Source organism: Oryx dammah, unplaced genomic scaffold, assembly GCF_014754425.2.
Source record: "Oryx dammah isolate SB20612 unplaced genomic scaffold, SCBI_Odam_1.1 HiC_scaffold_24, whole genome shotgun sequence".
NCBI classification, from domain to species: domain Eukaryota; kingdom Metazoa; phylum Chordata; class Mammalia; order Artiodactyla; family Bovidae; genus Oryx; species Oryx dammah.
Genome location: NW_024070208.1, coordinates 28,796,849 through 28,821,298, shown reverse-complemented (window position 1 = coordinate 28,821,298; position 24,450 = coordinate 28,796,849). Strand labels below are relative to the sequence as shown.

Here is a 24,450-nt window from a genome sequence, read left to right as displayed (position 1 = left end):
CTAGTCTCCTGAAGGCAGTTGCTATTCATGAGGAGCACATGTCACCATGATGGATTTTCGTGCTTTTCTAGATATGAGGAGATATAAGAATTAGGCTCATAAAATCTTCTCCTGAGTTTTCTTACTACCTGAAGGCCTGCTCTACCAGTTTTTCCCAGAGCACAGTGTGCCTCATTCCTGATCTCCATCCTGAACTTCTTTCAGAAGGTGTTGAAGGTCAGCAGCTGCAATGGCTCATAATTTAATCTTTGTAGAGGTAGATGGCAAGTGTCAGTTTTTAGTGACAGGAGTTTTAAGGATTGTCCTCTAGAGGCTCCCTTCCCAGCAATTCAAGTCAAAGTGAAAAGTGAAAGTGTTGGTTGCTCAGTGGTGTCCAACTCTTTGCAACTCCATGAACTGTAGCCCGCCAGGCTTCTCTGTCCATGAAATTCTCTAGGCCAGAATGCTCGTATGGGTAGCCTTTCCTTTCTCCAGGGGATCTTCCCAACCTAGGGATCAAATTCTGGTCTCCTGCATTGCAGGTGGATTCTTTACTGTCTGAGCCACAAGCAAAGAAGGGAGAGCTTACTCTTCTCCTTGGCAGTTGCCATCTTTTTTCTCTTTCACCTCCCGAATGTTTCCTGCTCTGCCCTTGACAACAGGAAGGACCTGTCCACCCAACAGTCCACAGGCTCCTTTGTCACTTCCTGTAGCACTCTAGTTGCATTCAGGGTTTGCTGACCCTCCTTTCAAAAATATGAAATAGTCTTGTGAGAATTAAACAATGCATACAAATCACTTAACATCAGGGCTAGAACGCAGTAAGCTCTGAGCAAATGTTAGTTATTATTTTTAGGCATCTTTGAATCTGAATAACGTACGATGCCACAGTGTACAGTTTCATATACATGATGTAGGAAAGTGGGCACACGTTCATTCCTATTTTCAGACAAGGAGCTTGAATTTCAGAAGAGTAAAAGTCGGTTGCTCAAATTTACAGAATTTTCCTGAAGCAGAATGGACGTGGCAGATGTCATTGGTTTTATGCAATTTATGCACATTTTATGCAGTGTCTCTTTTCAGTTGGTAGAACTTTGAGGTCATGCATTCACAATTCCACCTTTGGTAGTATCTGAAAAATACTTAAATTTACCATTCATCATTGGTTCTTTAGCCTGTGTGTATATAGCAGAGGGTGGCTGTTTTGAGTAGCCAGGTGAGAACACACTGCCTTGATAAACCCCTTAATCTTTTTTTTTTTACTTTATAATTTTATCTTACTATTTTTTAACTTTTTATTTTGTACCGGGGTATAGCCACTTATGGAGAAGGAAATAGTAACTCACTCCAATATTCTTGCCTGGGAAATCCCATGGACAGAGGAGCCTGGCGGGCTGCAGTCTGTGGGATCGCAAAGAGTCAGACAAGACTTGGCAACTAAACAGTATAGCCAATAAACAGACAACGTTTGTGACAGTTTGAGGTGAACAGGGAAGAGACTCAGCCACACATTACATGTATTATACATGTCTCTATTCTCCCTCAAGCTCCCCTTCCATACAGGCCAGAGTTCCCAGTGCTACACAGTAGGTCCTTGTTAGACCACTTCATCTTCTATCTGCATTTTAATTGAGATGTAGTTCAAAATACTGTACATAGTGGAAGCTCATTCTCTTCACACCTTAGAGAGGAAATTTCCGCTGCTTCTGGTGTGAACGTTGCAGAGGTTAACAGTCCACTTGTTAGCATGTGTCGCTCCTCTTAGAAACCCTGGTCTCCCTCTGGGCTTTCCCTTCTCAACCGTTTCTTCCCCTTCTGCCCTTGGTGATGTTGTGGGCCAGCAGGTCCCTCATATGTCTGATAACCTTTGGTCGGTCCTGCCAGAGTTGAAAGGAGGCTGTCCTTCCTAATGGAGCTTTTCTTCTGGGTGTAGTTTGTGAATTTGCAGTCGCTCCCAGCGAACCTCCAGCAACAAAACTCTTCAAAGCGACTGAAGAGCCAACTCCACCTGAAGTGGAGCTCACCTTTATGGAAGTATTTTTGGTTCAGTGGTTTGTCTGGTCTGACCAACAAAGAAGGCAGCCTTGCTCAGGCTCTGGGTTTTCCCCACTTTACCCACATCCTTACTCAGCATAGCGCTCACACTGCACCCCTGACCTGCACCCCTGACTCCAGGCAGGGCCTCGGGACCACTGGCCGTGGCCACCTGTTGAATCAGACCACTCTGGTCCCTGCACCCCGTGCCAGCTGCCAGTGGAGAGGGGGACGAGGGATGACACACGCAGCTGACGTTGGCAGTAGCGGTTTTTTGGGTGTGCTTGACTCCTGTGTCACGGTGGAGTCCTTTCAAGCCCTGTCGGTGATCTTGTGTGTAACCATATACTTGTGACCCCATTTTCGGCTCCTGGAAACCAGATCAGCTTCTTAGAAATTTTCCCTCAGGTCCCCCAAGCTGGTCAGACTTCCTGAGTTGCCTTCTCTAAAAGTCGCTCTGCTCTCTCAGTCGCAGCCTCCAGATTCTCACAGGACTGTCGTTTATTGTAATCACAGGTGTTTATGTTACAGGCAAGAACCCATCCTTTTCTGGTTTCTCAGTGGGCTGGCCCTGCCGGGCTTTGGGGCGCCCTCCCCTCAGCCACTCCTCACTCACTGGACCAGGAGGCTGCGAGTAGGTCGGCCAGCACCAACAGCCTCCCGGCACTTCCTGCATCCTCAGGGTGGCTGAGCATCTTTCTCGTTTACCTCTGAGTCTTCTTTCCTTTTTAGTCAGCTAAACTCTTCTTCCCACTTTCTCTTTTATAATATTTAATCCCGTGTGCTTCACAAGATGATGCTGTGATTATCTGGTTAAAAATCTAACAGAAGTGAAAATGAGAAAGTTCTGGGTGGAAGCAGCAGCAGTTGTATGTGATCACACAGCTCCATACTCAGGCTCTCCAAGGAACGATGCGGGGGTGAGGGGACCCCAACCCTTCTCGCAGCATCTTCCTCTTCTCTCTCACCTGCTGCCACTCAGTCTTGCCTTGGTATGTTATTTTCACCCCATCTCGGTTCCGTGACACTGGACCTTTTTCTTCCACAAACATTCCACTCCTGTTATCAACTGAGCCTTTTATTCCCAAAGCTCTCTCCCCTCCCTGGTCCTGTCTGTCTGTACTCCAGGAATGTTTTTGAGTGTTTTCACCAGTCAAGCATGTGAATAGCATTATTTCAAGAGCAGTGGTCACCAAAAATAGCAAGGGCTGCACCAACTTCAGGCTCTCAGAGTCCTTATTATGATCCACACTGTCAGTTTAAAATGAAGACAGATTCCAGATTGCAAATTGTGAATGGTGACAAAGAGAGATGAAGAGTAGAGTGAGTCTCACTGGAAATCCGAAAGTACTGGGACTTCTTAAAAGCTTCATCTAAATGGACCATGCCATGGTTTTTTTCTTGACTTTGACTCTAAAGAAATGCTTGCCTGGTTTCTTAGATATAATAAAATAGCACAAACTGGGTGGTTTCTATAACAGAAATGGATTGAAATACAAAGGAAGTTTGTGATGTCCTTCCTTAGTCCTTAATCAGAAGCCCCAGGTTTAAGACCTCTGTGTGTTCTTTTAGCAACTGTGATCTGCTTGATAATTGCAGATTTAATAGCAAGTTTGCCCTGAAGAATTAGCTTTTCCTTCTCAGCATCTTTGTAGAACTTGACTTACTTTTGGAACAGAAAAATACATCTTTCCTGCTTATGAATGAGCTTTTGCCTGGTTATCTGGTCAAATTTGGGCCAATTAGTGTACTTCATGCTCTAAAGCAGCGGTCCCCAACTTTTTTGGCACCTGGGATCAGTTTCATGGAAGACAGTTTTTCCACAGAGGGGTCGATGGGCAGGGAGGTGGTTTCAGGATGAATCAAGCTCATTACATGTATTGTGTATTTTGTATCTATTGTTATTACATCAGCACCACCTCAGATCATCAGGCATTAGATCCCGAAGGCTGGGAACCCCTGCTCTAGAGAATAAGGATATTCCATATTAAGTTTTTGAAATACTGTCTATTCAAAAATACGTAACTGTTCCAGACCTGTTTTGTGGAGAAGACTTTGCATTAAAGATGAGAAGTCCTGAGCTGGAATCCTGGACTTTGAGAAAGTTCCTTAACCACTCTGGTTCACAATTTCTTTTTCTATTGGTTGAGGATATTATGTTCTACTTAATGGGGGCCCCTGTTGACTCGGCCACCTTCTTCTTGAACACTAAACACTTCCAGGCTGCTGAGCCCTGGAAATTCTATATCCTAGGTATCTTTACTCTCCATCTCTCCCTTCCTCGCATATTCTCTTCCTTGGGTCAGGCCCCCGCCACTTGGTGCCTGAGTCACTGTAATGACCTCCCAGATGGTCTCTGCCCTTAGTCTTGTGACCTCTTCAAGGCACCCTCCGTATTCCTGCCTAACTTTTTTCCCCCTCAGATGTGAGCCTCATCCTGTTACTTCCCCCTGTAACTTTCAGAATCCATTCATTTTCTTCTCGTAATAAGAGCTCCCACGCACCAGGTGCTCACATGTACTCCATGCTTGGTGTGGTGTTCAACACTGCGTGGATCGTCTCAGGAGCTCACAGCAGTCTTAGGAGATACACATAAAGCTGTTATCCCAGTCTCCTGACTGGGGCTCAGAGGATGAGAGGTTCAGCAACCAGCACGTGGTCGCATAGCTGTGCGTAACAGAGGCAAAGACAGCGATCAGGTGCTCTGACTCCAGGGTGCACACGCTTAACCTCTTGGTGCTATGTCACCTCCTTGGGTGGCCCACAGACCCTCTACTGAACCGCCCCTCCTCCCTCTCCAGGCCTGTCTCACGCCTCGCTCTAGCTAACACTCTACCCGGTAAATACAGCCAATCTAAGGGCTGAATCTTAGGAGGGCCTCAAAATGTGTGTATATTAAATAAGTGAATGAGTAACTCTGTAAAAGAGTGATGTTAGCTCTAATGCTGCATACCACTGTTGAGATTTAATATTATCGTGTTCTAGCTTAAATCACAAATACACTTATTCTTCAGTTGACAAACTCAAGATTTCTCAACTCTGGCATTATCAGCATTTTATTTTACATGAATGTTGATAGAAGCTTTATTTCTTATAATCAAAACACAGAAACTATCCTTATGCCATTCAGGGTGAATATGAAACTATGATATAGCCGTAACATGGAATACTGCTCGTAGAATAAGCTGCTGACTGTCAGCATTTTAGGCCAGATAGTTCTTTGTCATAGGCATCGTCCTGTGCAGTAGGATGTTTAGCAGCACCCTTGGCTTCTACCTCTACACAGATACCAGGAGCACCCTCCCAAGTTGGGGCAACCAGTAATGTCTCTAGTCATTGCCAAAAATCCCTTGGTGGGGGCAAAACCAATTGAGGATAACTGACCTAACTTTTAATTGTTCATTTTCACTCAACTTCTGGACGAGTCCCTCCAGTACCATCTTGAAGAGTGGTAAGCTTTGATACTATTAGAGCTTATTTTATAGTCAGTAATGTATTAAAAAGTATATACAGCTAAAAGCAACATGGTGCCTTGGATTGCATTCTGAAACAGGAAGGACATTAATGGAAAACTGGTAAAATCTGAATAAAATCTGTATTTTAGTTAATAGCATCAAACCGACGTTAACATCTTAGTTCTAATCAACTGCCATGGTTACATAAGATGTTAACATTAGGGGAGCTGAGTGAAAACTGTCATGTTAGGTGAGGGTAACCCATTTTCAGACACAGATAAAAGCAGAGCCCTACATGTGTTCCTTTATAGCTGTAGAAGAAAAACTACTAAATGACGTCATTGTCTTTATTCATCTTACAGGCTCTCTATTCATATGGATGATGAGCTGCGACATATTGCCCAAAACTCTCTTCAGGGTTTACTTGTTGACTTCTCAGACTGGAGGGAAGACGTCCTCTTTGGCTTCACCAACTTCCTGCTTCGGGAAGTAAATGACATGCATCACACACTCCTTGATTCGTCCCTCAAGCTCCTGCTCCAGCTGCTCACCCAGTGGAAGCTGGTCATACAAACGCAAGGAAAAGTCTACGAACAGGCCAACAAAATCAGAAATGCGGAGGTAATTTTCACGCTCTTCCCATTAATTGATGTTCTTTTCCAGAGTACGTGTATATATATAAGTGGCAGCCCAGAGAACCTTCTGGGTTCTTATTTTCAGCCGTCTAGGAACTTTCTTCAAGGGGTGACCCTGAGTTTTTCCATCTGCTTAATCTGTGACCAAGAAACTCAGGGCATGATTATATCACATAAGGTTAGACATATTAACAAGGCATTTAGAAAGTAGAAGTTGTTTTCTTTCAGAGAATTGGGTTTCAAAATCTGTTTGTATGAGCAGATGACCATAGGGAAGAGATAGTAGAGGTGGATGTGGATCTAGCTGCAGATGTGGACACGGATCTAGGTGTGGATAGGTACCTAGATATGCATATGGGTCTAGAGCTGAACGTGGATATGAGTTAGCATTTAGAACTGGACATGAATGTGTGTATGGGTCTAGATATGGATATGAATCTAGAGCAGATATGGATTAGATACGGGTATGAGTCTAAGGCATATGAATATAAGTATAAACATGGAGTTGGATGTGCATTATAGAGGTTGATGTGGATATGAATCTAAAGCATATATGAGTATAGCTATGAGTATGGATATAGGGTTAGATGTGGGTGTGGATATATAAAAGTCAGCTGCCCACCAGTTTCTTTTGTCCCTAGTCAGCCACAAACTAGTTGCTTTCTCCACTATCCAGAGAAGAAAGTAGCCTTGTGGTTTCTTTATTCTTTCATGCCTCAAACCTGAATGGTAAAAAAATAATGATACCATTTTGAAGAGCATTCCTCATTTACACTGAGGAGGAGTGTAATCAGAGGAGAACCCAGGCAGCATGGCTTGGCACTGGCAGTGAGCCCATAGAGGAACTGCCTGGCTGCAGAAGAGCTTAACTGAGGGTCTGCGGAATGTCAAGGCTCAGGAAGTATGAGAATATTTAGATCCCAGATGGGCTGGCCTCAGAGAGCAGGTTCAGGGCATTTCTCCATCCTTGTGTCCTACACTCACCAAAAGATGACAAGGAGGAAAACAAGGGTTGCATATGCTTATGAAGGGAAGCTGGAAATGAAGGCGGAATCTGCCCCGTTGTCTGCTTGCTCTTGTTTTAGACTCACTTGGTTTGGGAACTTTCAGAACCCTTAACGTGCAAAACCCAGATTAAAAACTAATGTGAAAACAGGTCACCAAATCTGATTAGAAAGTCAGTGTTTGAAACTTCAGTTTAATAGTAACTAAAATAGAGAAATCACTATAGAGAATTTAAGTGAAACCAAATTAGGTCACTTTAAATATACAGGGTCATCTCCAATGGTGTGGATGGAAGTGGTTTTTATTCTTACTAATAGTCTTTGAAAAGGTATTCCTCTTTAGAACTACCAGAGGGTTGATGATACTCCAAAGCAGTAAGTGGTCTGAAAACAAAAAGGGACCTGTGATATTTCATGAATAATAATGAATTCATAGACATGTCTGGTTCTAAGCCGGTGTAATTTATGTTAGTATTACAAGGTCAAATGTGCCAGACGTACATAGACAAGTGGCGACTTCTTCCACTGTTGTTTTTCTGAACATAGAATTTTTTTTTCATTGCGCGACAGCTAATTGCCAATGGCTCCAGCCACCGAATCCAGTCGGAGCGAGGTCCCCACTGCAGCGTACTCCATGCTGTGGAAGGTTTTGCCCTGGTTTTACTCTGCAGTTTCCAGGTGGCCACACGCAAACTGTCTGTTTTAATACTCAAGGAAATTCGAGCTTTATTTGTCGCTCTGGGTCAGCCTGAGGTATGGATTGTTTTTCTGAATTTTCCAATTCATATCTTTCAACAGTTTCAAAGTTTAAAAACTGTAAAGAATACATTACTATTTTAGGTACTTTCATGTCACATGATGTCAACAAAAAATTTTTGAAAGAGGGTGGGTTTTTAATTGTGAAATCGTACTCTTGATCTGCAGGAACTAAGTTATATATTCTGTGGGCAATAGAATAGACCATTCCTGATTTTCTACATGATGATGCTTTGGGAAGGAGTGAATCTTATAATTCAGTAACAGAACATTTTCTTTCATAATGTTCAGTGTACGTAGAATTAAGAAGTTGTTGTTACATTTATAATAGAGAATGAACTTGAGAAAACAGTGCATTCCGTTTAGAATGAGCAAAGTATCAAACATTCTAGCTTACTGAAAGTTGTTTAATCTCAATAGTGGTACAAAAATGGCATCACAAGAAAACATGTCCTCTTGAGACAAGAGAAATGAGCTGATTAATTAATTAATTAATGATCGTCTCCAGCTAGTCTTCTACACTTGGTCAAGTGCTTACGCCCTTGTTTAGGTTAAGGGGTAAGGTTAAGGCACAGGTGGCCAAACCCTATCCATAAGTTGATGAAAGAAGGACATACTTCATATGCTTATTTTAAAAAATGCTACTTTCCATTTCCTTGTTTTTAATCACTAATCTTGGTTTTATGATCCTCCTCAAAATGATCATTGTCTTTACAAAATATTTTCAAATGTATCGCAGTCCTTTCTGCTCACATTTCTACAGCAAGCTTTCTGATGTACTTTAGGACATCTCTGGGATCTAGTGAATGGGTCTCTTAGGACATGATGTATTTTGATAAGCCTTCATTAAGTCTCTATAGTAGTAATGATCATTATTATTGTGAGGCTGATAATTACCTGAGAATAACCTCAGGTATAATCTCACAAGAACCTGAGAATCAATACTGTTTTTGTTCCCATTGCACGTATTCTTAGAGTGAGGTTTAGGGAGGTTAAATGTCATACCTAAAATCAACAGCTAGGATGTGGCAGGGCTAGAATTGAAAACCATATTTATATATGCCTCTAAAGCCCAGGTTCTTTGCTACTTCATCAAGCTGTGTTAAGTATGCTTCTCATATGGTACTTTCTTTAACCAGCCACAGCTGGTCTTTTTAGGTAAATTTTTTTATTGAGATACAAGCAACATACAACATTATTTGTTTCAAGTGTACAGCATTCCATACTTGTTTATATTGTGAAACTTTCACCACAACAAGTAATCAACATCCATCACCACTCATGGCTACAGGATTTTTTTTTTCTTGTGGTAACTTTTAAGATCTACTCTCTTAGCAACTTTTAAATTTGCAATACGGTATTGTTAACTCTAGTTGCCATGCTGTATATTACATCTGTGTGACTTATTGATTTTATAGCCAGAAGTTTATACCTCTTTTATTCCTTTTCCCATTTTGCCACCCCTCCCCCAACCCCTGGGAACCAATTAATCTGTTCTCTGTATCCGTTTTTTTGTTTGTTTTTTTTCAGCCACAACTTTTTTGAAATCATTCTCATTCATGCGCAAATATGAATGAGGACATTCCAAGTAAGGACATTCCGAAGCGTTCCTATAAGGGTTCTAAGTAAATGATTTCAAATTTCTGAGCCTCTCTATATTAAAGAATGGCAAATATACACATGTTCATGTGTATTGTATAAGTACTATTCATGTAGAAGAATTTCCTGTAAGATGTTTTCTCTTGTGCTTTTTTCCAGTTTGCTTCTTTTACCAAATAGCTGTGCCCAACATAGGGACCACAGAGAGGGTGCAGTCAGTCTCCAGTGCACTTTCTTTGGGACTGAAATTCAATCACAATCAACAGTTAATGTTATTTTAGCAGATCAGTGACTTAAGTATGTAGCCTTATCATGGTCTGGCAAAGCATACTCTTGTGGCTTTTGCATTCCTTAAAATTAATGACGACCTGAACACTTTAGTGAATAAGGTGTGATCCTAAGGTTTAGAATCCAGTCTCAATAAGTGTATGTACATGAGTTTTTGAAATTGAAGTGTCTTCAGTACAAGATCAAGTTGGCGCTCTAATTTTCTTCCACTGAAACTTGTAAGACTAAACTCAGAACCACAGGGAGTTTTACCCACTACCTTTCACACCTCGGCACTCACTTTTCTGTGAGAAAACCCTTATCACTACCTTGCAAGCTGTTCTGCTGCCTGTGCTGGACAAAGGCGGTGGGGAGGGTGGAAGGGTTCATTTTCCCACGGAGAGTAATCGCCTCCCTTCCTTTCAGGACGATGACAGACCTATGATTGATGTCATGGATCAGCTAAGTTCTTCCATCCTCGAAAGTTTTATTCATGTAGCAGTTTCGGATTCAGTAAGTACACGTTTGATCCTGCTTGCTGATAATCCTTAAGTATAAGCTCTGGGCCTCTCTGGAAAGGAGATATGGAGAAAAAAACCATGTAGAAGAATTCTGGGGTTTTATGTCAGGTTAATAAACTGACACAGATGTGCTTAGGAAAACAAGACTTAGTTTGTTAGATACTAGTTCTGGAGACCTTCAGATAATTTAAAAGAAAATTTGTGAGACTTCCCTCGTGGTCCAGTGGCTAAGACTCTGCCTTCCCAATGCAGGGGGGCACAGGTTGGATCCTGGTTGGGGAATTAGATACCACATGCTGCAACTAAACCCTGGCGCAGCCAAATAAATAAAAACATTATTTAAAACAGAATTTGAGTCTGAGAAAGATAGATAAAAATTTTGCAAATTGAAACTTCAGAAATTGCTCAGGATCCTTTAAAAAAATTGGTTTTATTTATTATACTTAAAGCTCTATATAGCCTGTATTAATGTGGTGCTTTACAATTTACAAGATGCTTTCACAGTTATTCTCTTTTTTGAATAGAAACTCAAAAATGATGAGGCCGTAGTTATATAGTATGTTAGGGCCTGAACTTGACCATATCTGGACTCTGAGTATAATAGAACTTGACACAAGCTGCTACACAAATACATTCTTTGTCTTATTTTATTTTTTTAAATTAATTCTTATTGGACAGTCTTTGTTTTAAAGCACATATTGGCAACTTTTTAATTTCTGATCAAGTAGAAGGGAAATTGAAATGGATTTTAATTACTTGATTTAAAAAAATCAGTATAACACAGTAATGAGACTTGGATTGATTTTAGCTAAATGACTGAAGGGAGGCAGAGCGGATCTGTAGAACTGACATTGCTGATGCCCCTTGTGTATTCCAGGCAAATAATTATAAATGAAGAGAAGCATATTTGACAAAGAGCTATAAATAAATTTGTGAGCTTTTCTAACTAAGGTTGAACAGAGGTTCCTATTTTTAGCAGCCCTGTTCTTGCTTGTGGTTGTAATATTAACAGTAATTACTGAAACTAGTGGAATTACTAAAACTCTTAGCCAAGCAATCAAACCTTAACAGTAATACTGAATAGTGCTCCCTCCCTGGTGGCTCAGTGGTAAATAACTGCCTGCAGTGCAGGAGACCTGTGTTTGATCCCTTGGCTGGGAAGATTCCCTGGAGAAGGAAATGGTAACCCACTCCAGTATTCTTCCCTGGAGAATCCCATGGACAGAGGAGCCTGGCAAGCTACAATCCACGGGTTCACACACAGTCAGATACAACTTAGGGACTAAACAACGACCACCACCACCTCTTCATTTAGAAATTCAGATTGCTTTTACACTGAATAAGACCATCAGGTGTAATTGTTTTATATACTTATCTTGTTTCCCTTCAGATCATATTCTGTTCACGTGATTTTGTTCTGTGTTTATCAGAATGTAAATTTTGAGCCGGGGTGACCAGGTCAGCAGGGATGCATGTAAGAAGATGCACAGAAAGGGGAGCAGAGGCATGGGGGTAAACAGCGCCTGCTTTGTGCAAGGGTTTGACATCCCTCATCTCATGTCATTTACTTAAAAACTAGGTGAGGTCAGCACTGCCATTTCCAGGTCATAAATTAAGCCGACAGAGGCTCGGGGGGCGGGGGGAGGTTCAGAGATGTTCCCCAGGCACTGGCGTTGGGCAGAGCCAGTGCTGGAGCCTTAAGTCTCGGGCTCTGAAGCTGCAGCTGTGCCTCTTCGGCCCATTAACCATGGAGGCCACTGCGCCACCCCTCTGCTCCATGGGAACTCAGAGACCCTGCAGGTAAAATGGAGCACTTTATGTGCCCAACAGATATAATAGCAATTCTATCTCCTGGCCCGGCAGCTAGATTATTTGAAACTTTCCTCAAGTTTGATAGTCTGGACTTAATGAAATACACGAAACTGTGTGTTATCAATATGTAAATATATATCTATATGTATAGATATTAAATATAGATACAGGTATCTTTTTGGCACTAGTGGTAAAGAACCCACCTGCCAATGCAGGAGACATCAGAGACACCGGTTCGATCCCTGGCTTGGGAAGATCCCCAGGAGAAGGAAATGACAACCCACTCCAATATTCTTGCCTGGAGAATCCTGGGCAAGAGGAGGAGCAGCCTGGTGGGTCCACAGGGTTGCACAGAGTCAGACAGGACCGAAGTGCTTTGCATGCACGTAGCATGCATCTTTCAAAGGGTTTTAGAATGTATTCTGGCTTGACATCATAGGACAAAAATAAGTAGGTATCTTTACCTCAAAAAAGCATCAATAAAATGCCCTTCATAAAAGGGATTACATGTAGCCATCTCCCTAAGCCATAGGGAAGGTATTTCAGTCCAAGTAAAGACTCTTGAGAATCCCTTGGACTGCAGGGGGATCCAACCAGTCCATCCTAAAGGAAATCAGTCCTGAATATTCATTGGAAAGACTGATGTTGAAGCTGAAACTCCAATACTTTGGCCACCTGATACAAAGAGCTGACTCATTTGAAAAGACCCTGGTGCTGGGAAAGATTGAGGGCAGGAGGAGAAGGCGACGACAGAGGAGGAGATGGTTGGATGGCATCACCAACTCAATGGACATGAGTTTGGGTAAATTCCGGGAGTTGGTAATGGACAGGGAGGCCTGGGGTGCTGCTGTCCACGGGGTAGCAAAGAGTCGGACACAACTGAGCTGACTGACTGAAAGGTAAACAAAAATCATGGCTTAAAAAAAAAAAACAACTAATTACAAGGGCTTACCTGTGGTCCAGTGGTCAGAACTCTTGAATTTCCACTGCAGGACACACAGGTTCAATCCCTGGTTGAGGAGCTAAGATTCCACATGCTGCAGGCCACAGCCAAAAAACAAAAACAAAAACCCAAAAGCCTAATTACAGAGGTAATAACACACAAATCTCAGAGATTAGTAGCTTTTCAGAAATGTAATTTGGCACATCTGTGGTTGAGTTTAACTAAGGTCGTATATTTGCTTGACAAGTATTTAGCGGTCAGCTCCTGGGTACTAGTGTGCAGGGCTCTGTGATACTGAAACATCACTTCTGCTATCCACAGCCTCACGTAGGAATGACCATGACTGCAAGCCCGGGTCTGGTGTGGTGGAGGGGGCGGGGCATGGAAGGAGGTGTTTGAGATTCCAAGCTAGGCCCGTGGCAGAGGTAGACGGGCAGAGCACTGTGGAGGAAGAGGCATTGGGCCAAGGCCAGGACACGGACCTTGCAGCTCAGCATCGTGTCATAGCCTGCCTCTTGCACCTGCAGGCAACCCTACCCTTGACCCACAGCGTGGACCTGCAGTGGCTGGTGGAGTGGAACGCTGTCCTGGTCAACAGCCATTACGACGTGAAGAGCCCTTCCCATGTCTGGATTTTCGCCCAGTCTGTCAAGGACCCCTGGGTGCTCTGCCTCTTCAGCTTCCTCCGGCAGGAGAACCTGCCCAAGCACTGCCCCACTGCCCTCAGCTACGCCTGGCCCTACGCCTTCACGCGGCTGCAGTCCGTGATGCCCCTGGTGGACCCGAAGTAAGGGGCCCCTACGCTTCCCTCTGTTCTGCTTGTTTTACCGTCATTTCCCCCTTTGACATTTTATATTAGAGATCGTGATAGAATCCTCTAGCTTCTAACAGGGCTTCCTAGGTGGCGCTCGTGGCTAAGAACCCCACTGCCAATGTAGGAGTTTCTGAACATCCTACTACAGAATTCTTAGTGTTGAGTAAAAACAGGTTAAAAGTTCATGTCTGGAGTTAGTTTTTTCCCTCCCTTAATCATCAGTGTGATTATCTGACTATAGAATCTCAGCTTCTTACTGGTTGAAAGGGTAGTAAGTTCTATTCAACTCTCCAACCAATAGAGACGTTCCCTGCCCAGACAGACAGTCCTGAACAGGTAATTGTTCAACTCAGTTGGGGCCCTTCCCAGCAATCTTTGTTGAATAAGCGATACCTTAAAATTCAGAACTTAGTTTTCCCTCTTGTTTTCAACTCCATATTTCTAGTAGCCCAATTAATGCCAAGAAAACCAGCACGGCCGGCAGCGGAGACAACTACGTTACGTTGTGGAGAAACTACCTTATTCTTTGCTTTGGAGTTGCAAAACCCAGTATTATGAGCCCAGGACACTTACGAGCTTCCACTCCAGAAATAATGGCCACGACACCTGATGGTACAGTGAGCTACGATAACAAGGTGACATGACATGCTTCAGAAGAATTATTCTGTAAGGTTTTTTTTTAGCTTGTTTGTCTAGAGTTCACAGTGCACGTTGCACTGTGCCTGCCATCTGGAGTATATGGGATCAGATTTTTCATCCTATACATTTCTAAATTCCATTGAGTGTGTGTGTGAATAATTTATTATTCCTCCCCTGACAAGTGGGAAACTGGAAATAAAGGGAAGTTAAGAAACTTGCTGAAAATGGTAGAGTGACTTGTATTTATCAGTGCCCTGACATTTGGTGCCCCACATACCACATTTCTCTCACGCCTCAGTGAGTATTCACCTTTAAACTGGGTCTTGATTAAATTATCTTGTTAAAGATGGTTTTGTGGATTTACATAGTTGTTTTTTCAATTAATTGATTTTAATTGGAGGGTAATCACTTGACAATATTGTGATGGTTTTGGTCATACATCAACATAAATTGGCCACAAGTGTACCTGTGTCCTCCCCCCATCCTGAACGCCCCTCCCACCTCCCTCCCCACCCTGTCCCTCTGGGTTGTCCCAGAGCTCTGACTCTGGGTACCCTATGTCATGCTTTGAACTTGCACTGGTCATCTGTTTTACATATGGTAATGTACATGTTTCAATGCTGAGATCCCCTGTGGCTCAGTGGTTCAAAAAAATAGTTTTGTTGGTGTTTTTTTTTTTTTTTTAAGAAGACTGTTATAATAAGAATGTTCTTTAGATTTTGTGTTCCAGATGAAAATTGCATTCATTGTGTTGTTTTTAAATTTTCGTTTTTTTTTTTTTTTTCTGAAATGATGGCAGTGCCTTGGGATGTGGTTCAGTACTTGAAAACTGTTATAATGGAATCATCATTTGGTTAAAGGAAGCCTCAGTTATCATGTTACCTCTTTTTCACTTTTTATCAACTTGTTTCAGGCCATAGGCACCCCGTCGGTGGGCGTTCTGTTAAAGCAGTTGGTGCCTTTGATGAGACTTGAGGGCATTGAGATCACAGAGTCCTTAGTTTTAGGATTTGGAAGGACAAATTCCCTTGTCTTCAGGTATGGTAATCTTGTTCTGAATTTGTATATACTCCTGCTCTCATAGTTACTGCTTCTAATTCAAGTTTGAGTTTGCATGTTGGTGTGTGCCTGGAGAGGCTGCAGGCTTTGCACGGTTCCCTCTATGTCTTCGTGGGTTTTCATGCATGTGACATTGCGATTGCCTCAAATTTCACTTTCAGTCACTGCAACTCTGATTTTACCTTTCAAATGTTCTCTCACATACAGGCTTTGTTTTAGATAACTTTAAATGAAGTCAGTATCAGTCCCCAGTTAGCTAGACTGTTTAGAGGCCGTAACATCAAAATAGTGAGAGTCTGCTCATCAGCCACTCATACAACAGACTCTCAAAGGTTGATCATCGACAGAATATTTTCAGGGGTGTCTGTGACATGTCACACATGCTAGTCTTTGTATAAGACGATGTGTCTGCCTTAAGAGGACAGCAATGTCTCACTGTCTGGATTCCTCTAATCCAATAACCATTTCATCTGAGGCAGTGTCAAAGCATTTTCAAAGAATCCTCATAAAATGTTAGTTTAGGCTGCCTCTCATAATTTTATTTGGCAATAAAAGCCTATAAGGACAAAAAAAAATCTTAGTTTTTGATGTACATAGAAAATGGAAAGCTCCAAGCATCTGTGAGAAATTTATTGGAAAACTAAAGATTAACGAGACATTTTAGAAGTGACTGAAAAATATGTTACAGTATAGACTCAGAGTTTATCCTTTAAAAATGTAACTGAGTTCTGACTACTTGAGTGCTAGTTAACCAGTGTTTTACTACTTATTGATTGATTGGTTAAGACACTGCATCATATAGAAATACTACAAGAGGATAGTAAAGACAATTACCTAATGTCTGTCTCAAAGAACCTAAGGCTCTTTTGCACATCTTACCCTCTCAGTTTTCCTAGGGACAGGAAAGATGATGCAATTTACCAGCCACCTGGATGCAGAAAAATTAATGTCTCAGTGCCCTCACTGGTAAAATTGTTACAATAAATAAAAATAAATTATATCTCTCTAATTAAAAAAACCGAGTATAATTATAGAATCTATCTTACAGATTTATTGAGGGCATTAAATGTAAAAATGTACATAGTAAATATTTCATAAAGGATTGCTATTAGATGAGGAGACTATTAGTGTTATTTAGTAACACTGACACCATTAGTGTTATTTCCGTTTCTTTGATGGAGAAATTCTAGCATCTGTATTAGAGGAATCTGGAATGAGATGCAGGATTTCTGTTTGTCCGGAGAGAATGCCATAGTTTACCTTCCCCCTGTGTTTAATAATAGTACAAAATATTCTGCCAGAAAATACAAGATTTTTCAAACATGGAGCAGATTATGGACAAAATACCTAGCCACAGGCTAGACCTCCTAATGCTGTCTGTTATGACAAAGCAGTTCAGAAGTTAGTTTCTAAAGACAACAGCTGATTAGTGGGTATAAAGCTGAGAATTTGATCAAATGGGAACAGATGGAAGTATACACATGTAATATCAGACATGTATCGATATGAAAAAATTTGTTTACTTTTACTACATAAGAGAAAAGGTTTTGATGAGAACCTCAATATCGAAATACTTGCCAAAATGTGCATTCATCATCTAGCTCAAATAAAAGAATTTATCTCTGAAATTCCCAAAAGACTTCATTTTAAAATGAACTCTTAAGACAGTCAGTCCCCTGAGCACAGATTCCAAAAGTGGCACCATAGTCATCTCATCTGTTTCTTTTGCTCTAACTGAATTAAAAATTTTATTAATCTTCATTCCCACAGCCTGTGAGAAAGTGCTTTGAATTTAGTAAACACAAAATGTTGTTGACTTAATTGTTCAGGTAGGGGTTTTTGCCATAGAGTCTCCAGCATATTAAGTCAAAGTCAAGTCAACAAATGTGTAGTGAGTCCAAATTATGCACATAGCATGGAGTCAGACTGGTCGCACAAAGTGCAGGCCGCTGCCCGTTTCTAGTTCATCACATGACAGGGACATGGAAAGGCAGGGAGATGTGGATGTAAGAAGCAAAGTTTTAAAAGCAGATTTGGGGGATTGAATGGCTATATATCGTGACAAAGTTGGTGTCAATTAATAATGAATTCTAAATGCTGACCTTTTTCATTCATAGAGAATTGGTAGAAGAACTTCATCCATTAATGAAAGAGGCTCTGGAACGAAGGCCAGAGGTAAGATATTGAATTTGAATAATTAATGCCTTGGTTTATCTGGACAGTAGTGTAAATTTAAACCATACCCAGTGGTTTGCTATCAACAGTACAAACATATTAACATGCTTTTAACAATGAATCTTACTATTTTAATGTTGGTTATTTTCATTATTTCTTTGAGTATTTAGTATAATCTGGGTCCAGCTTTAAAAGATTTTAAGTCCTAAGCTTGTGAAAGACAAGGAACCTAGCTTCCGGGGACGGCATCTAGAGGCATTCAGGATGGTGCAGCGTCTGACCTACCGTCGTAGGCTGTCCTACAATACAGCCTCTAACAAAACCAGGCTGTCCCGAACCCCTGCTAATAGAATTGTTTACCTTTATACCAAGAAGGTTGGGAAAGCACCAAAATCTGCATGTGGTGTGTGCCCAGGCCAACTTAGAGGGGTTCGTGCTGTGAGACCAAAAGTTCTCATGAGGTTGTCTAAAACAAAGAAACATGTCAGCCGAGCATATGGTGGTTCCATGTGTGCTAAATATGTCCGCGACAGGATCAAGCGTGCTTTCCTTATTGAAGAGCAGAATATCGTTGTGAAAGTACTGAAAGCACAAGCACAGAGTCAGAAAGCTAAATAAAAAAATGAACCATTTTTGAGTAATAAAAAAAAAAAGAAAGAAAAGGAACCTAAATAATCATGTGTATGTTAAGACATTATAGTCTTTTTGCAAAAGTTTTGAGTTAAGATTGAATTTTGGTTTGTAGAAAGTTTATTTTTTTTACAAGGAGCTGAGAAACCAGGACCATTATTTGTTTCCTCTAGTGTATAAAGCTCTTTCTTCAACATTATCTTTGCTGAAGTGAACTCTGAAAAGGATAAACTTATAATGCAGCAGAATAAGAAATTAAACAGAGTAAGACTAAAAGAGAAGCTTCCCATAAAGTAGATAAGATACAAGAAGTAGCAGAAGCCCGGCAGTTTGAGCAAGAACAGTGTTACCAGATTTGGTGCAACTATTAGTGTTCACAGTGTTTTTCCACTTTTTTCTGATGCTTTAGTATTTCAGCAGTGTCTGGGAGCCTCCAGGAAATGAGGCTTGTTGACTCTCAACATTTCCAGCTCAGATATTTACTGACCCACTTGTGATCTGTTTCTCTATAGCTTGTGATAACAAGCATTTCTCTAAGGATTAGGTAGGAAAAAAGTACTTTTTTGTCTTTTGTGTTTAGAAAATTAAAAATGACTAGATTACATCTTTCTTTTTTAAAGCAGAGTTGACATTATTGTGTCCACATTTATAAGTGATATTACCTCTTCCTAAACAGAACAAAAAACGCCGAGAACGGCGAGACTTGTTAAGGCTACAACTGCTTCGAATTTTTGAACTTCTGGCTGATGCTGGGGTCATAAGTGACAGGTAGGAGGGAAATTATGCTGAATTGAACTCTGCTCATTAAACCTATGTGTTTGCCCATTTTGTTTTGTTTTTTTCTTTCTCTTTTCTTTTTTTCTCATTTTTATTGAGGTATAGGTGATTTACAATGTTGTTAATTCCTATTGTCTAGTGAAGTGATTTGGTTATACATATATATATACACACACACACATTCTTTTTTTATTATTTTCCATTATGGTTTATCAAAGGATTTTTTTGGAGGATAATTGCTTTATAATGTTGTGTTAGTTTCTGCTATATAATGAAGTGAATCAGCTATACTATACTTATATCCCTTCCCTCTTGAGCCTCCCACCCCTCCCACATCCCATCCGTCTCAGTCATCACAGAGCACCAAGCTCAGCTCCCTGTGCTATACAGCAGCTTCCCGCTAGCTGTTCTTTATTTTATATATATATACACACACACACACTCACGACGTTTAACTTTTACTTAGAAAAGTGCAAAAGAGCTTGGTTTTTTTCATATACGTTGCATATACATCAAGAACAAATTCAGCGTGTGAGCTCTGACAGTGAGCCTTCTTTTCTGTGGAGCATATACCACTTTGACATCAAGACTAATCATCTAAAAGTGTCATTTCCTTTTCTTCCAGCACCAATGGAGCCTTAGAACGGGACACTTTAGCCCTTGGAGCTTTGTTCTTAGAATACGTGGACCTGACCCGCATGCTCTTAGAAGCTGAAAATGATAAAGAAGTGGAAATTCTTAAAGATATCCGGGCACATTTTAGTGCCATGGTTGCCAACTTGATTCAGCGTGTTCCAGGTACAGCGATTCATCACTGCAGATTACCTTTCACGCTTGAAGTGTCATTTGTGGTCCTCATTACTGTTTTCCTCCTTGAACCTACTGACCTGTGTGCAGGCCTGGGATGGGTTCATTTATTTGTTTGGAAATACTTGAAGATATGCTTGGACAGATTGTGGGCATGCAGCAGAGTTGGAAGAGGAACAATAGGAATTGCGTTTGGCTTTGTGCTCATGATTATTTCTATTCTTTGTTTTGGTTCCCATCTGAAAATGAACCTGTGTGATTTCTATAAGAAGAAAGTAATTCAAAGGGAACATTCATAGAGGCTTCATTTTTTTCATTCTCACTTTGCTCATCTGTGAACATATAATCTCAGCAATATTTCTGCTGTTGATTCTATCCAATCCACACATTATATAGAATTCTATATATGTTAATAGATTACATTTTATTATATTAATATTATAATTATAATAATATGATTATGTTATTTTTTTCATAGAACAAATTGGGTCTAAAGCATTTTCATCTAATAGAAGCAAAAGAGAATAAAAATAGTTTGTAAAAATAGATTACTGTAATTAAAATTTTGTGACATAATTATAAAAAGCTGAAAGTCATCTGTTCTTCTTTTTCATTGTGATTTAACATCATGATGTTGTAAAACTTTATTACCAATTCTCCTCATTTTTCATGACCCTAAGTTATGATTTAACTTCCTCAGTTAAGGAATTTTTGTTTGAAATAGACAGTCTATACATAGTATTTTACAGTTCTTCCTAAAGACACAGCAGCAGTTAAGAGAACATTTAATATGTAAGAAGTAGCTGAGTGGAAGATGTTGCAGTTTCTCTAGAGATTACTTAGAAAACAGTGTCTGGGAATCCATTTTCTGTTTTCCTGCTCTGGGACAAGATGCTGTTGACTGACACATTAGGAGAGGAAAGAAAAATAGACTTGACTTTTTAAATCCATGTTTCATTACCTAAAGAAGTCTTGAGTTAGAAAATGAAATTGCTCCTTTCTCTGAAACTTAAGAATCATGTGTAATAGCAATGTCAAATGTATTCACTGTATTTTTCAGTCTAGTAGACTCTTAGCCTGTGTTTTCTCTCTAGTTCACCACCGAAGATTTCTCTTCCCCCAGCAAAGCCTGAGGCATCATCTTTTCATCTTATTTAGCCAGTGGGCAGGACCCTTCAGCATTATGTTCACTCCCCTGGATCGTTACAGTGACAGAAATCATCAGATTACAAGATATCAGTATTGTGCGTTAAAGGTAGGTCACCTTTGCCTCATGAACTACTTGTCAGATTGATGATCTCTTTCCTTAAACAACCATGCCTTACATAAGGGTAAAATAAATAATATGGTATGACACGATAAAATACAAACACATGCAAAAAAAAATCAAGTATATACACCTGTATAAATATATAACCTCACTCTATACATTCTGAAATATCTGCACATGAACAAAATAGAGATCTCTGTATACTCATGTAAGTATTCCAGTTTTGCTCATAATTTCAAAATGCAGAACTTTTCCAAGGTTCCATTTTCATCTAAAGATTTCTATTGTATGAAAACCTTAGCTTTCGCTTATTTTTCCCTGATAGCTCAGTCAGTAAAGAATTTGCCTGCAATGCAGAAGACCCTGGTTCAATTCCTGGGTCGGGAAGATCTGCTGGTGAAGGGATAGGCTACCCACTCCAGTATTCTTGGGCTTCCCTTGTGGCTCAGCTGGTAAAGAATCTGCCTGCAATGTGGGAGACCTAGGTTTGATCCCTGGGCTGGGAAGATCCCCTGGAGAAGGGAATGGCTACCCACTCTAGTATTCTGGCCTGGAGAATTCCATGGACTGTATAGTCCATGGGGTTGCAAAGAGTTGGATATAACTGAGTGACTTTCACTTTAAGTAGCTGCCTTGCCAGTTAACTTCCAACTTAAAATGTATATGGATATAGATATATATCCTCATGTTCAAAACCTGTGAAGGGCCACATTCTCTTTTTAATCTCCTTCCATCGTAGAAGACTCACAGAAATAAGCTTCTACACTACCAGGACTGTTGAAAATTTTCAGAACCATGATTCTTTACAGCGTAATTTCCTTTAGAAAACTAATTGTATGTTGACTGTGTCATACATATCAGAAGTTTCTAACTGTCAAATCACCTTTGCCTCAGTGGAGCTAATATAAGCCATGGCCCTGACAGTCATTTGGACCTATTGATTAGAGAGTAAATCAAGATCTTCCCTTCTCTGGATGGCTGAGTCCCTTTGCTAGCTACCTGAAACTATCACAACATTGTTAATTGACTAGCTTAATATAAAATAAAGTTTTCATTAAAAAAAAAGATCTTCCCTTCTCTTGCTTCCTCCCCACCTCAAAGGAACTAAAGTTTATATTCTTCATTTTCTTTAGCTTTGATTAAAATCATAGTTATCTATTTCCACGTTTTTCATAGCTTGCCAGTTTAGTGCATTAGTCAAATATTTGTTAAGTTTCTGAGTTCAGTGTATTAGTCAAATATTTGTCATCAAAACAAAATTTGAAAAGCTATATTTATCATAAGCAGAATTCATTCACTTGAAATCACTGAAGGTAAGCTTATTTTAAATCCTGTGAAATGGTCATTTTGTTTTGAATATCTCAGCCATACATTATAAAAATTTATTATAAAAGTACATGTCATGAGTTTTGACTGTTGTAAAAAGAGACAAAATTGGTGATCTGGCATTTTTTTTTTTTTTGAATCTACTAAGGAATACTTTAAAATCTTGTAGAAATAACTGCTTTAAAAGCTGCTGCTTCTGCTAAGTCACTTCAGTCGTGTCCAACTCTGGGCAACCCCATAGACGGCAGCCCACCAGGCTCTGCCGTCCCTGGGATTCTCTAGTCAGGAACACTGGAGTGGGTTGCCATTTCCTTCTCCAATGCGTGAAAGTGAAAAGTGAAAGTGAAGTCGCTCAGTCATGTTCGACTCCTAGCAACCCCATGGACCACAGCCCACCAGGCTCCTCCGTCCATGGGATTTTCCAGGCAAGAGTACTGGAGTGGGTTGGCATTGCTCTAAAAGACTCTTGTTGTTTATAAATCTGGTAGTATGTGTTTTAAAGTCAATTGCGTATCAGTCGTGCAGGACTCACTTGGAGGTTGTGTTCTGTTTTGTTTTCAGGCGATGTCAGCAGTGTTGTGCTGTGGCCCGGTGTTTGACAATGTGGGCCTTTCCCCAGATGGCTACCTATACAAGTGGCTTGACAACATTCTGGCTTGTCAAGATTTACGAGTAAGTACTAGCCAAAAATATGTTGTTCTAAATGTCTTGATTGTTTTGTCTTGGTTCAGTTGGTACTGACATGTCTAAGCATGGTTCATAACACAGTCTCTTCACACGTTAGCCACAGAAGTGTAGGCTTGTTTGTTGCTTACATTACACTATGATGCATCAGAATAAAAAACATAGTAACATTTACCAAAGTTGACCATAAACCAGGCCATAAATAAAGTCTCCACAAAGTTCAAATGATTGAAATGACACAGACTGTATTCTCTAATCACAGCGACACTAAGCTAGTAATAGATAATAAAGATAGTTAAGAAATACTCTTCCAGATACAGTGTTTTAAAGAATACATAAAAATAGAAAAATATTTTTAATTGAAGAATAATGAAAACACTACTTACTAAACATGTGGGTTGTAAATAAAACCTTGCTTAGAATGAATCATATATTGGAAAGAAAAAAGACTGAAATCAGTCAACCAAGCATCTATTTCATGAAGTTAGAAAAAGCATGTCACACTCAAAAAAAGCACACTGAAGGAAATAATAGAGATAAGAGTACAGATTAATTAAAGAGGAAAAATTACTAGAATTGCACATTTAAACCAAAAACTTGAATTATGTTAAAAGACTAATAAAATTAGTAAATCCATGGGAAGTCTGATCAGAAAAGATAAGACGTGTGTCATCAAACTCAGAAATGTAAAGGGTCATTACTATAGGTGCCACAGATGCTAAAAATAAGACAACATATAAACAACTTTGTGCCAATAAACTTGACATTATAGACAAGTGTCTAGAAAACACAGCACAAATGGAAAATCTGAATAGTCAGATAAGTAGCAAAGAAATTTAATCTATAAGTGACAGTGTTCCCACAAAGACAACTTTTTAGGACCAGTTGGCTTTATGGATTAATTCAACACTTAAGAAACAGATTGCAAAGATTTAATACAAATCCTTAAGGAGAAAACATATCGAAAGGAAACACATCTGGATATATTTTATGAGACCCATATAACCTTCATACTAAAATGTGACAAGGATTTAATAAGAAAGACAACTAAAAGGCAAATTCATTCTTGAACATAGATATAGAAACTTTAAGCAAAATATTAAAAAATTGAATTCAGTGATATATTAAAAAGAGGATTCCTCAAGATCAAGTTGGGATTATTCAAGAACTGCAAGATTGGTTTAATATTCAAATGTTCTTCAATTCATTTGTATATTAATTATATTAATAAAGCCTCAGGAAGAAAGTATCACCTGATCATCTT

General features: G+C 40.1%; 2 protein-coding genes across 5 annotated transcripts in view; both read left to right on the top strand.

Moving 5' to 3' along the window:
• Positions 1 to 24,450, top strand: part of FRY (FRY microtubule binding protein) — a 323,252-nt gene that overhangs the window by 209,524 nt on the left and 89,278 nt on the right. For all 4 annotated transcript variants that reach the window (XM_040267100.1, XM_040267099.1, XM_040267101.1 and 1 more), the window contains 11 exons: positions 5,831 to 6,089; positions 7,678 to 7,860; positions 10,156 to 10,242; positions 13,533 to 13,792; positions 14,265 to 14,454; positions 15,372 to 15,496; positions 17,635 to 17,692; positions 18,999 to 19,090; positions 19,725 to 19,897; positions 21,001 to 21,161; positions 23,064 to 23,174. In XM_040267100.1, coding sequence (XP_040123034.1) covers positions 5,831 to 6,089; positions 7,678 to 7,860; positions 10,156 to 10,242; positions 13,533 to 13,792; positions 14,265 to 14,454; positions 15,372 to 15,496; positions 17,635 to 17,692; positions 18,999 to 19,090; positions 19,725 to 19,897; positions 21,001 to 21,161; positions 23,064 to 23,174 — 1,699 coding nt within the window. The remainder of the gene's footprint in view (positions 1 to 5,830; positions 6,090 to 7,677; positions 7,861 to 10,155; positions 10,243 to 13,532; positions 13,793 to 14,264; positions 14,455 to 15,371; positions 15,497 to 17,634; positions 17,693 to 18,998; positions 19,091 to 19,724; positions 19,898 to 21,000; positions 21,162 to 23,063; positions 23,175 to 24,450) is intronic.
• LOC120883137 (60S ribosomal protein L34-like) lies at positions 17,917 to 18,345 on the top strand. Its single transcript, XM_040267128.1, has one exon. The coding sequence runs from the start codon at positions 17,957 to 17,959 to the stop codon at positions 18,308 to 18,310; it is 354 nt and encodes a 117-aa protein (XP_040123062.1). The 5' UTR covers positions 17,917 to 17,956; the 3' UTR covers positions 18,311 to 18,345.